This window comes from Oncorhynchus tshawytscha, linkage group LG09 (genome assembly GCF_018296145.1).
Source record: "Oncorhynchus tshawytscha isolate Ot180627B linkage group LG09, Otsh_v2.0, whole genome shotgun sequence".
NCBI classification, from domain to species: Eukaryota; Metazoa; Chordata; class Actinopteri; order Salmoniformes; family Salmonidae; genus Oncorhynchus; species Oncorhynchus tshawytscha.
Genome location: NC_056437.1, coordinates 42956337 through 42969675, shown reverse-complemented (window position 1 = coordinate 42969675; position 13339 = coordinate 42956337). Strand labels below are relative to the sequence as shown.

The 13339-nt window shown below is 42.3% G+C and overlaps 1 protein-coding gene across 1 annotated transcript in view; it reads right to left on the bottom strand.

Annotated features, from left to right (window-relative positions):
• LOC112257997 (homeobox protein PKNOX2-like) overlaps positions 1–13339 on the bottom strand; it is a 100000-nt gene that overhangs the window by 41351 nt on the left and 45310 nt on the right. Inside the window, exons 3-4 of the mRNA XM_042327855.1 lie at positions 5920–6021; positions 660–796 (exon numbers count right to left, since the gene is read on the bottom strand). Of these exons, the coding sequence (XP_042183789.1) occupies positions 660–796; positions 5920–6000 (218 nt within the window). The 5' untranslated portion in view covers positions 6001–6021. The remainder of the gene's footprint in view (positions 1–659; positions 797–5919; positions 6022–13339) is intronic.

The window sequence follows — 13339 nt, the reverse complement described above, 5'->3', positions numbered from 1 at the left end:
CTCAGGTGACTGTTGGTAGTGCAGACTGTAGTTAGAGTTTTGCACATGTGACTCCAGTTGTGCCCACTGTCGTTTAGCAATCGAAAAAAACTGTAAAAGCCCATTATGAAAGTACATTAATATTCAAGTGATGAGTTAGGAGAGGAGGATGTTTTTCAAAATGTATGTTTAGTTTTCAGTTGGCAGCAACTGTCTATTGACTTAATTACTCTTACAAGGATTTCCTAATTGTGATACTGCACTTGAAAAGATCATTCCTTACACATTATGTACCACACAATAGGTTACACAAAACCCAGTGCCCTGGAGAAAATACAGAAAACCAACCATCATCGTGCTCAATCTTACCTTACCAGCATTGGGTGTGTGTGTGTGTGTGTGTGTGTGTGTGTGTGTGTGTGTGTGTGTGTGTGTGTGTGTGTGTGTGTGTGTGTGTGTGTGTGTGTGTGTGTGTGCGTCCATGCAGGAGTGGGTGCGTGCGTCTGTTTACAAGTGTCCTTTTAAAAGCCTGATGATTCTCAAAATCTCCTCAAGGGAGTTTTGCCTTACCACTTTTTGGAGAGCTTAGTTTGAATTAACTAACAGAGAGAATTTACAGTATATAGCACAGAAAATGTACAGTATATTGCACAAATGTATGCTTTGAGACCACGTCTTACCTGTAAACGGCCCGCTTATCTGACTCCAGCTGGGCCTGGGGGTCAAGTGTCACATTGATGGGGGTATTCCCAGTTTCTGAGGATGCTGAGATGTGGACCTGTTGGGCCTTGGAGTTCTGTTGGGTGGTGCCCGTCATCTGAGGGCAGAGCAAACAGAACCACAGTGAACTTCAATACATAGAACGGTAGGCCTGGTCCCAGATCTGTCTGTGCATTAGCTAACTCAGAACCACAGTTAACTGCATAGACTGGTAGCCTGGTCCCAGATCTGTTCATGCAATCAGAACCACAGTCAACTGCATACACTGGTAGCCTAGTCCCAGATCTGTATGTGCATTAGCCCTCTTCTGGCTGGGCTTTCTACTTAGAAAACTGGTTTTGTGTTCCACTATCTCATCTCTAGCAGGCACACACACACACATTATCAGATACTGTGAACTACATGAGAGTGGATAGACCACCAGCTTGAACTTTCCGCATGGCCTATGAAAGTTGGCGTGTTATTTTGATGTGATGGTCTGGATGTGTACAATGCATCTCTTCAATCGTGTCGATCCCCTACCCCCACCTCTTTCTCCTTCTCCCACCCCATCCCCTCCTCTCGTCTCCTTTTCCCCCTCAGCCTTTGGAGAGAAGGAAATGGGTCCTCCATCCCCCCTGTGTTGGTTTGGGGAGGAAGCATCTTAATCTCGGCTCCAAATGGGAAATAAATTAGCTTCTTCACACTTAACTAGCTCTCATTTGCATTTTGTTGCCTGCACTGACTGTGGCTTGGAAGCTCTCCCCTGTCACTAATCCTCTGGGCGGAAGGAGACAGTGGTAGAGTGGAGACAGGGAGGGGGATGGTGAGGCTCTGATTGAACCTGCACTACTTCCTTCTCTAGGATACTGCTTAGCTAGGATAATGTTAAAGGGCAATTCTGGCTCTTTTCAACCTCATATGTGACTCGTGTCAGGTAACTAGGCGTATGTCGCGGGTCACTACATCACAGGAAAGCCATTTGAAAGTAAACTTTTTACTGGAACATGTGAACTTTCATGTGCCTTAATAACAAACTTGTATGCCATTTGTTAAGCAACAGAAAAAGTGAGCAACCTTCCCGCTAGCTATGATTGCCTGAGATAATGAGTGGGTTGGACATGCCGAGAGATCAGTTCGGATTGGTCAGCAATATAGCACGCTTCTGTCTATTTGAGCTGGTCAGTATGTTTAGGTAATCCTGTCTAATGCATCGATTTTGAAGAAATATCACGTAGTAGAACTGCATAAGTGTTGCTCTCCACTTTCTGGAGGATCGAGTTTTGAAATAGACTGACGAGTTTCAGAAGAATGTTATTTGTTTCTGGCCATTTTGAGCCTGTAATCGAACCCACAAATGCTGATGATCCAGATACTCAACTAGTCTAAAGGCCAGTTTGATTGCTTCTTTAATCAGAACAGTTGTCAGCTGTGCTAACTTAATTGCAAAAGGGTTTTCTAATGATCAATTAGCCTTTTAAAATTATAAACTTGGATTAGCTAACACAACGTGCCATTGGAACACAGGAGTAATGGTTGCTGATAATGGGCCTCTGTACGCCACTGTAGATACTCCATTAAAAAATCTGCCGTTTGCAGCTACAATAGTAACAATGTTTACTCTACACTATATTTCTGATCAATTTGATGTTATTTTAATGGACAAAAAATGTGCTTTTCTTTTAAAAACAAGGACATTTCTAAGTGACCCCAAACCTTTGAATGTTAGTGTAGATTTTAAACAGCAATGTTATTATATGATTTTGCAGGTTTTCCTACTTACAAAGGATGTACAGGTCTGTCAGTATTTATCGTAGGCACACTTCAACTGTGAGAGACGGAATCTAAAACAAAAATCTAGAAAATCACATTGTATGATTTTTAAGTAATTAATTTGCATTTTATTGCATGACATAAGTATTTGATACATCAGAAAAGCAGAACTTAATATTTGGTACAGAAACCTTTGTTTGCAATTACAGAGATCATACGTTTCCTGTAGTTCTTGATCAGGTTTGCACACACTGCAGCAGGGATTTTGGCCCACTCCTCCATACAGACCTTCTCCTGATTCTTCAGGTTTCGGGGCTGTCACTGGGCAATACGGACTTTCAGCTCCCTCCAAAGATTTTCTATTGGGTTCAGGTCTGGAGACTGGCTAGGCCACTCCAGGACCTTGAGATGCTTCTTACGGAGCCACTCCTTAATTGCCCTGGCTGTGTGTTTCAGGTCATTGTCATGCTGGAAGGCCCAGCCACAACCTATCTTCAATGCTCTGAGGGAAGGAGGTTGTTGGCCAAGATCTCGCGATACATGGCCCCATCCATCCTCCCCTCAATACGGTGCAGTCATCCTGTCCCCTTTGCAGAAAAGCATCCCAAAAGAATGATGTTTCCACCTCCATGCTTCACGGTTGGGATGGTGTTCCTTCTTCTTCCTCTAAACATGGCGAGTGGAGTTTAGACCAAAAAGCTCTATTGTTATGTCATCAGACCACATGACCTTTTCCCATTCCTCCTCTGGATCATCCAGATGGTCATCATTGGCAAACTTCAGACGGGCCTGGACATGCGCTGGCTTGAGCAGGGGGACCTTGTGTGTGCTGCAGAATTTTAATCCATGACGGCGTAGTGTGTTATTAATGGTTTTCTTTGAGACTGTGGTCCCAGCTGTCTTCAGGTCATTGACCAGGTCCGGCCGTGTAGTTCTGGGCTGATCTCTCACCTTCCTCATGATCATTGATGCCCCACTAGGTGAGATCTTGCATGGAGCCCCAGACCGAGGGTGATTGACCGTCATCTTGAACTTCTTCCATTTTTGAATAATTGCGCCAACAGTTGTTGCCTTCTCACCAAGCTGCTTGCCTATTGTCCTGTAGCCCATCCCAGCCGTGTGCAGGTCTACAATTTATCCCTGATGTCCTTACACAGCTCTCTGGTCTTGGCCATTGTGGAGAGGTTGGAGTCTGTTTGATTGAGTGTGTGGACAGGTGTCTTTTATACAGGTAACGAGTTCAAACAGGTGCAGTTAATACAGGTAATGAGTGGAGAACAGGAGGGCTTCTTAAAGAAAAACTAACAGGTCTGTGAGAGCCGGAATTCTTACTGGTTGGTAGGTGATCAAATACTTATGTCATGCAATAAAATGCAAATTAATTACTTAAGTGACTCTCAAACCCGGATCCGGGAGCGTAATCATAGCCTCAAACGAATTAGCATAACACAGCGGACATAAATACCCCTAGAAAATGTTCCTATTAGTGAAAATCACAAATTAAATATATTGAGACACAGCTTAGCCTTTTGTTAATCACACTGTCATCTCAGATTTTCAAAATATGCTTTACAGCCAATGCTAGACAAGCATTTGTGTAAGTTTATCATGGCATAATGCTATGCTAGGGTTCGTTGGCAGCAGGCAACATTTTCACGAAAATAAGAAAAGCAATCAAAAATTAAATCATTTACCTTTGAAGAACTTTGGATGTTTTCACTCAGGAGACTCCCAGTTAGATAGCAAATGTTCCTTTTTTTCAAAAATATTATTTTTGTAGGCGAAATAGCTCCCGTTTGTTCTTCACGTTTGGCTGAGAAATCGACCGGTCACTACAACGCCAAACTTTTTTCCAAATTAGCTCCATAATATCGACAGAAACATGGCAAACGTTGTTTAGAATCAATCCTCAAGGTGTTTTTAACATATCTATTCGATAATATATCCGTCGAGACAATTGGTTTCTAATAAGAAGCGATTGGAAAAATGGCTACCTCAGTATTTTACGCAAGATTTTCTGCGGGAGACATCATGTGACCACTTGCTAAATGTGGTCCCTTACGGCTATTCTTCAACATAAATGCGTAAAAAGACGTCACAATGCTGTAGACACCTTGGGGAATAAGTAGAAAACGTAAGCTCATTCGTAGCTCATTCACAGCCATATAAGGAGTCATTGGCATGAGGCGGTTTTAAAAATGCGGCACTTCCTGATTGGATTTTTATCTGGGTTTCGCCTGTAACCTCAGTTCTGTTGCACTCACAGACCATATCTTTGCAGTTTTGGAAACGTCAGAGTGATTTCTATCCAAAGATGTCAATTATATGCATAGTCGAGCATCTTTTCGTGACAAAATATCTTGTTTAAAACGGGAACGTTTTTTATCCAAAAATTAAAATACTGCCCCCTAGTCGTAAAAGGTTAAAAATCATACAATGTGATTTTCTGGATTTTTGTTTTAGAGTCCGTCTCTCACAGTTGAAGTGTACCTATGATAAGAATTACAGGCCTCTACCTGCTTTGTAAGTGGGAAACCTGCAAAATCGGCAGTGTATCAAATACTTGTTCTCCCCACTGTATATATATATATATAGGGGTTAAGTTTAGGGTTAGGATAAGGGTTAAGGTCAGTAGTTAGTTGAAATGTAGTTGACAGCTTTGAACATCTACAAACCATCTACTTGGGACTACAGTGAAATCATTCCCTTTTCTGGGCAACACATGTAACAACCTTACAAATGGTGACAGGTTAAGGTTAGGTAGATATTCCATAACAATTGTGCCGTTTTCTGCTACAATAGTCATTTACAACATTAACAATGTCTACACTGTATTTCTGATCAATGTGATGTTATTTTAATGGGTAAAAAAAGTGCTTTTCTTTCAAAAACAAGGACATTTCTAAGTGACCCCAAACTTTTGAACGGTAGTGTATGTGAAAATGGGGCGTTTCTATGAACTGTGATTAAAAAGATAAGAGGAAAAGTCCAAAAAAAATGCCTTGGCAGCAGCTAAAAGGGATCCCTAATAAATACAAAAATCTTATAGCATTTGAAAATCAATGTTTTTGAAATGTTTTAACTTAGGGTGATGTCATCGGGTATAATTATTTACTTTATATATTTTTTTCTACAAAACTTTAAAAAGCAGCGTTTTCACACTGTTATTGTGTTGGAGATAATGACAATGAAGTTGAAAAGTGGTGGATTTGCCCTGTTGGTCTAAGGTTGACATTGAGGTAGGGTAAACTGCTCCTAGATCTGCAGTTAGGTCTAGCCTATACTTTAAACTCTTACAACAATGTTTGTTAGGAAGTGCATTTGACTTAAGACAAATAAAAAACTCTAGAATGTTTTCTGCAAGGAATTTTCAATTGATTATTTACATTCTAATCCCATTTCCTTAATTGACTGAAATAAAAACAGCTTTGACCCCAACCCTGAGCTGACTACTAGTGGTGTACTGACCTGTTGGCTCTCCTGGTACGATGGTGGAGGAACGCTCTGAGTGGCCATCATTGTTAGTGCTGGGGACACATGTTGCATCATGGGACAGATTCACATGGAGACCTGCAGGGGGACACAAACACACATAGTGTTAAGAGTACATTTTCGCCTCACGAGTGGCGCAGTGGTCTAAGGCTGTGCCACTAAAGATTCAGGGTTCGATTCCAAACTCTGTCGCAGTCAGCCGCGACCGGGAAACCCATGGGGCGGCATACAATTGGCCCAGCGTTGTCCGGGTTAGGGGAGGGTTTGGCCGGCAGGGATGTCCTTGTCCCATCGCACACTAGTGACTCCTGTGGCGGGCCAGGCGCAGTGCCGCTGACACGGTCGCCAGGTGTACGGTGTTTCCTCCGACACATTGGTTGCGGCTGGCATCTGGGTTCAGTGGGCATTGTGTTAAGAAGCAGTGCGGCTTGGTTGGGTTGTGTTTCGGAGGACAAGACGGCTCTTGACCTCATCGATGAGACAAGACTGTAACTACCAATTGGATACCATGAAATTGGGGTGAAAAAGGGGTAAAAAAAAAAAGTCAATTAAATGAATGAGTACATTATCATTTAAACATCAGGTGTTGGTCTCCTGAGTGGCGCAGCGGTCTAAGGCACTCTGAGTGCAAGAGGTGTCACTACAGTCCCTGGTTTGAATCCAGGCTGTATCACATCCGGCTGTGATTGGGAGTCCCAAAGGGTGGCGCACAATTGGCCCAGTGTCGTCCGGGTTTGGCTGGGGTAGGCTGACATTGTAAATAAGAATTTGCTCTTAACTGACTTGCCTAGTTAAAAAAAAAAAAAATATATATATATATATATATATATATATAAGAAGTGTCTACTTGCTGGTCCAGGGTCAGGCCCTGTATTCATAAAGCATCTCAGAGTAGGAGAGCTACAGTTATGCTTTGTAGACCATGATGAATAAGACTACATTGACAGGGGGGGACATGATCCTAGATCAACACTCCAACTCTGGGGAGTGTTATGAACACCCAGGTATTTACCTAATCAGCTTAGGTGGGTGGTTTATCCGTGCCACTTTCACTTTTACCATGCTTGGTGCGTTTCTATGTACACTGATCAAAAGTATAAATACAACATGCAACAATTTCTAAGATTTTACTGAGGTACAGTTCATGTAAGGAAATCAGTCAATTGAAATAAATATATTAGGCCCTAATCTATGGATTTCACATGACTGGGAATACAGATATGCATCTGTTGATCACATATACTTTAAAAATCAATCAAATCAAATGGTATTAGTCACATGTGCCAAATACAACAATACCTTACAGTGAAATACTTAATTACAAGCCTCTAACCAACAATGTAGTTAAAAAAATATGAAAATAATAAGACATAAAAGGAACAAGTAATTAAAGAGCAGAAGTAAAGTCAATGTGCGGGAGCACCGGGTTGGTCAAGGTAATATGTACATGTAGGTAAAGTTATTAAAGTGACTATGCATAGATAATAATAGAGAGAAGCAGCAGTGTAAAAGAGGGGGTGGGGGCAATGCAAATAGTCTGGGTAGCCATTTGATTAGATGTTCTGGAGTCTTATGGCTTGGGGGTAGAAGCTGTTTAGAAGCCTCTTGGGCCTAGACTGGCAATCCGGTACTACTTGCCGTGCGGTAGCAGAGAGAACGGTCTATGACTTGGGTGGCTGGAGTCCTTGACAATTTTTAGGGCCTTCCTCTGACACCACCTGGTATAGAGGTCCTGGATGGCAGGAAGCTTGGCCCCAGTGATGTACTGGGCCGTTCACGCTACCCTCTGTAGTGCTTTGTGGTCAGAGGCCGAGCAGTTGCCATACCAGGCAGTGATGCAACCAGTGCATCATGCAACCATGCTCTCAATGGTGCAGCTGTAGAACCCTTTGAGGATCTGAGGACCTACGGCAAATCTATTCAGTCTCCTGAGGGGGAATAGGTTTTGTCGTGCCCTCTTCACGACTGTCTTGGTGTGGTTGGACCATGTTAGTTTGTTTGTGATGTGGACAACAAGGAACTTGAAACTCTCAAACTGCTCCACTACAGCCCCGTAGATGAGAATGGGGGTGTGCTCGATCATCCTTTTCCTGTAGTCCACATCATCTCCTTTGTCTTGATCAGGTTGAGGGAGAGTGTGTGGATCAGAAAACCAGTATCTGGTGTGACAACCATTTGCCTTGTGCAGCGTGACACATCTCTTTCGCATACAGTTGATCCAGAAAATGATTAACTTGCTGTACAGTATGTAATATGCATCTTGTGTTGAGAATGAGTGCGCAACAGTTGTCTGGTTTATGACTGCACCAGACAACCGCCAGGTGCTGCTATGATTTCTCTCTCTCTCTCTCTCTCTCTCTCTCTCGTAAAATGTTAAACTACATAGCACCTCACAAAGTGAAAAAGCAATGCAAAAATGGACCTGCGATATTACAGAACAGGTGACATTATAATAACACTTAACAAGATAACACACAATAAGGGATCAGTGCCCTTGTTTTCCAAAGGGAGTGGATGGTAGGTTGTAGTTATGAAACTAAGCCAACCAGTGTCCAATTAAAGCGCCAGTCGGTGGACTAATTGCTATTGTCCAGAACTGGAGAAGTCCCGCAGGGTTGTGTACTGTACCTGATGGAGTTATAGGGTCTCTGGAGTTAACACACACACATGCGAGAAAACACATACACGTGTGCACACACACACACACACACCACACACACAGACATGATTCCCATGTAAGGCACAACATCAGTGAAACAGCATGTATAGTCATGAGCATGAAGGGCCCTTTGGATGGTAGGGTATGAATCACATTAATTGCTGGTGTGGTTACAGGAAGATTGGGAGCGGTACTGTGGAATAGATGATACAGTATTTGTCATGCTTACTAAGAAGTCTGAACTTGGCAGGTATAATTGTTAACAGCCAGAGAGGTCTAGGAGTTAAATCAGATTGAGATTGTGAGTCATACCAAAACACGGCTCGACACAGGGAGTCGCATTGGACTGAACCATTTCAACTCTATTATACAGGCAGAAAGGGCACGAACAGGGCACAAATACCCATGCTTCCATGCAAATAACTGAGACATTGTAAAATGTACTTTAAAAAACAGCCATACAGATGTAGGATCTCAATTTGAGCCAGTTTGCCACAGTAGGAACATAATCTTGCAGCAGCAGGAAATGTGAATTATTATGTGGATTATAATTACGCCTAATGGACATTTTTGTAGGGGTTGATACATGTGTCCTAAGGGGAAATCAAATAAATTACAAACTTCAGAAGCATTTATAAACCTCAAATACACTACAAGTTGAAAATGTCCTGCATTACAGGAAAGATCTTCTGCAACAGGGTGGACAAATTAAGATCTTACATCTGTATATTATATGCAGTCACCATTTCCATAAAGAATTCCCCTGCTCTACTCTGAATAGAAACAGTGTCTTTGAGTTTGAGGGGACACAAGTGCACAAGACAGCACAAGGACCCAGGAAGTCAGACAAGAGAGGAAGTGGTGCGGACGGCTTCTCATCTCTCCCCCAGACACAGACAAGGAGACACAGATGACGGGCGCGCTCCACCAGTGAGCTCATCCCATCCTATCCTAGGACCCGGCCTGGCACCAACATGTGTGGAAAAGTGCCCCGGGAGGCTCTAAAACACAACCACCCGTGAACTCAGCCAGCCCCCCAAATAACTCAACACAACATCTTGCTAATGATATTATTAACCCTCTATCGACACCTATGTCCTCCAAATGGTTCACAGCTCACCTCACATCTTCTAAGGTATTTTTGTACAACCACCCCCAGAATGGATCCTGGCTCTGAAATTGCACATTTTAGTTAATCTGATGAGCTCTGGTCCAAATCATACAAATTGAGGATGATGGGTGTGTGTGAGTGTGATTTGTATACTGATTTCTCTTCCTGGCTTGTGTTCTCGTTCCAAGTGGTGTCGCCTAAAAGATATGTCCCCATTTATTGGTCCTCATTTTAATTGCAAATGTAGGGTTGGTAATTAAATGGAAAATTACACAGTAGGAACATAATCTTGCAGCAGCAGGAAATGTGAATTATTATGTGGATTATAATGAGGGTAGCCTAGTGGTTAGAGCGTTGGGCCAGTAACCGAAAGATTGCTGGATCGAATCCCTAAGCTGACAAGGTAAAATATCTGTCGTTCTGCCCCTGAACAAGGCAGTTAACCCACTGTTTCCCGGTAGGCTGTCATTGTAAAATAAGAATTTGTTCTTAACTGACTTGCCTAGTTAAATAAAGGTTGAAATAAAAATGTAAAAAAATATATATATTAAAAGATAAAAGCAATTCCAATTATTGCACAGTATTTTAAGTGATCTATCAAGTCTCCCATTCCTCAAGGAATTCAGTAGGCTACCTAACACAACCACATTACATGCACCCGTAAATACACACACACACACACTCTGGGGGACAACCAAGTGGTCAATTAACAGGACCTGTATTTTTATCAGGTCAAATATAACACCCAAATGGACAACAAACCATTCCTTGTAGAATGGTAGGGACACATTTTCCCCTTTCCCAAAGCACCACTAGTCAGTACCAGTAAGTAATTCCACTTTAAGACCCTCACTGGACCAACTATGAGGAATATGGCTATACCATAAACCACTAAGTACGTGCCAGTTGTTTGAGGACCCAATGTAGGAAAGGTTATGTGTTTAACAAAGAGCACACCACAAATATTTCCATTCTAAAGCATACAATTGGCCTACATCATATTGACACAAAGCCTGTCAGTGGCCTAACCACAGTTTGACACCATTACCCTTGGTATTGATAGAAAATCCATATCCGGTCACATCTGATGTGATTAAGTCCAAAACCATCCATACTTGACTTAATCACATCACATCTTACTGTATACCATCCACACCTTCTCCAATCCAACCCTTTCAGATCTGTGATTACTTAAAGGAAGGTAGGAAGGAATGAAAGAAGGATGCATTTCTGAGGTATTCGAACAGGGCCCATGTCTAACTATGTGGCAGGAACGTTAAGTTCGATCGATGAGCCTTAACTGGAGGCCTCCTGCTCCTTGAGAGCCCTGGCTGAGGAAAGGTGAAAGATGTCATCGATAATTCTTGACATGACCTCGGACAACAATCGTTAGCTCCTGGATCCAGGCTATTGATGAGGCTGGCTGGGGAGGGGGAAAGCACTACAGTGTCAAAGCTGCTCATGTAGCTGGCTGGCTCTGAATTCCTCGGTTTCTGCAAACAGAAAATATTGTCACTCTCTCTCTTTCTCGTTTTCTCTAACACTTGCGCTCAAACACGTACACACACCACCACACACACATTCTTGTTCCTCTTTTGATAAGACTGAGTCAGATTTCTACCAAATATCAGCCACGGTATTTAAACAATTAACTCCCCCACCAAAAACAAACAGCTAAATAAGAAGTGTTGGTAAGAAATTAGCCAGAATCTTTGAAGTGCAAAGACATCTCCAGTGACATGTCTGACACACAGCGATTGGGCACTCGTGAACACAGCTCTGCTAGGTTTCCCAGCAAACAGAAAACAGGTGATGCCTGCAGTCAAGGGAATGTGGTCAGATGAGTGTTTACAGCACACACACTTCATCCGAATACTCTCACGAGTGGCTTTACACAAAAGTCGGGTAAGGAAACCATGTGTTTGAGGATGTTGCACGATCCTTTCTAAGCACACACATACTGACAAACTATCAACAGCATAACACAGCTTGACTTCAAGATCGATGCCACACATGCTGCACAATGCCTGACTTAGAGACTGATCCCCGTTGGTTTTCTCAGTGTCCGATGTTAATCAAGAACATGTCTGAATGTGTCAGTTTACTATTGATTTTGTAGTTTTGATTTCAATTGCGCATTGAGGATCATGAAGGAGAAAACCACTGAGAGACTACAACCACAACATTTGCCTGAGCCAAAGGGCTGCCCTCCCCTTTCCATTTTCTCCATCCCGTTACCGAGTTTCCTGGTTACGGACATGACCATGAAATGCAATGAATAACATTTGCTTCGGAGGTGACACGTAGTCCAAATATCATGCATCTTAATGTCCTAAGTCATAGCAATAACACAGATGAATATGGGTATCCAATTACTGCTCATTCTTAGAGGTAGATTTGCAATGCAAAAGGTAAGAGGAGAGGAGGCCTTGGTAGGTATTCAACATGTGAGAGAGTCAGGCTTGGCAGGAGGTAATGAGGTTGGGGAAGGGGGCACCACACACACTTTTGCACACACACACACACATGCTCACACACTTACAAAATCATACACATACACATGCACAGAAACACACATCCCTTCGGTATAACCAACGTCATGACATATAAGTGGGCACCACACACACATACCCCACACCGTACAGCCCGAGGCGGGTGGGCCTAACAGCGGTCCTCTGGCCTCATAGCCCCCGGGCTAGGAAGAGGCTCACATCACGGAGCCTAGCCTTCTTCAACCTCTCCTCCTTAGCATTCATCCTATTACCATTCGAAAGACACACACACACACATCGACATTCACACACACGCACACACTCATACACACACACACAAAATGTCGGGGTAATACCTAAGAAGCCCAATGTGGATGGTTTTGATGCTGTCGCCCGGTGAAGAACGATCATAGACATTGTTATAGACATAAGTTCAGCAGAGGTCACTGCACAGATACTGCTGAGGGAGAGACTTTGTTGCAGATTGATTTGTTTTGTCTTCACCCCCGATGGTGAAATTGTATTGATGAATCCAGCAAAGAACTGTAGAAGTTAATTAACTCATGTCTGACAAGTTTGCATAGTGCAATAATGTCCGTTGAATTTTGGGTAACACTATCTATGAACCACCTGTTTATAATGCCACATAGTGCAATATAAGGCTTCTTATAAGCATTCAGAATAGCTCACAGCTCATTTTAACACTTTTTATGAATGCATTAAAGCTATAGATTCATTCATGCATCAAACAAAAAGCATAATTCATTATAAAGACGAATAGGTCCTTATAAGACCCTATATGAATGTATGAGTGCATATAATGCAGTTATAAGTCAAAATGACCTTGAATGATAAATGCTACTTCCTAGTGACATAGTTCTTTAGTAGATTTTGTGATAATGTCCTTCATACATTTAAATGTGCCACATAAACATAAAAAACACCCTACCATTTCCCAGGAGTATTTTCCGTCCATATACAACAGCATCAGTCGCCCAATCTGACTCCAATTCTTGTTTTCTTTGTATTTATGCAAATGATTGTTTGGATATTACAGATTCAGATGTGATTGCATTCTGTCCTGCTTTTTAAAATTAGATTAAAGATTCGACTATGGATGTTGATGAGACTACT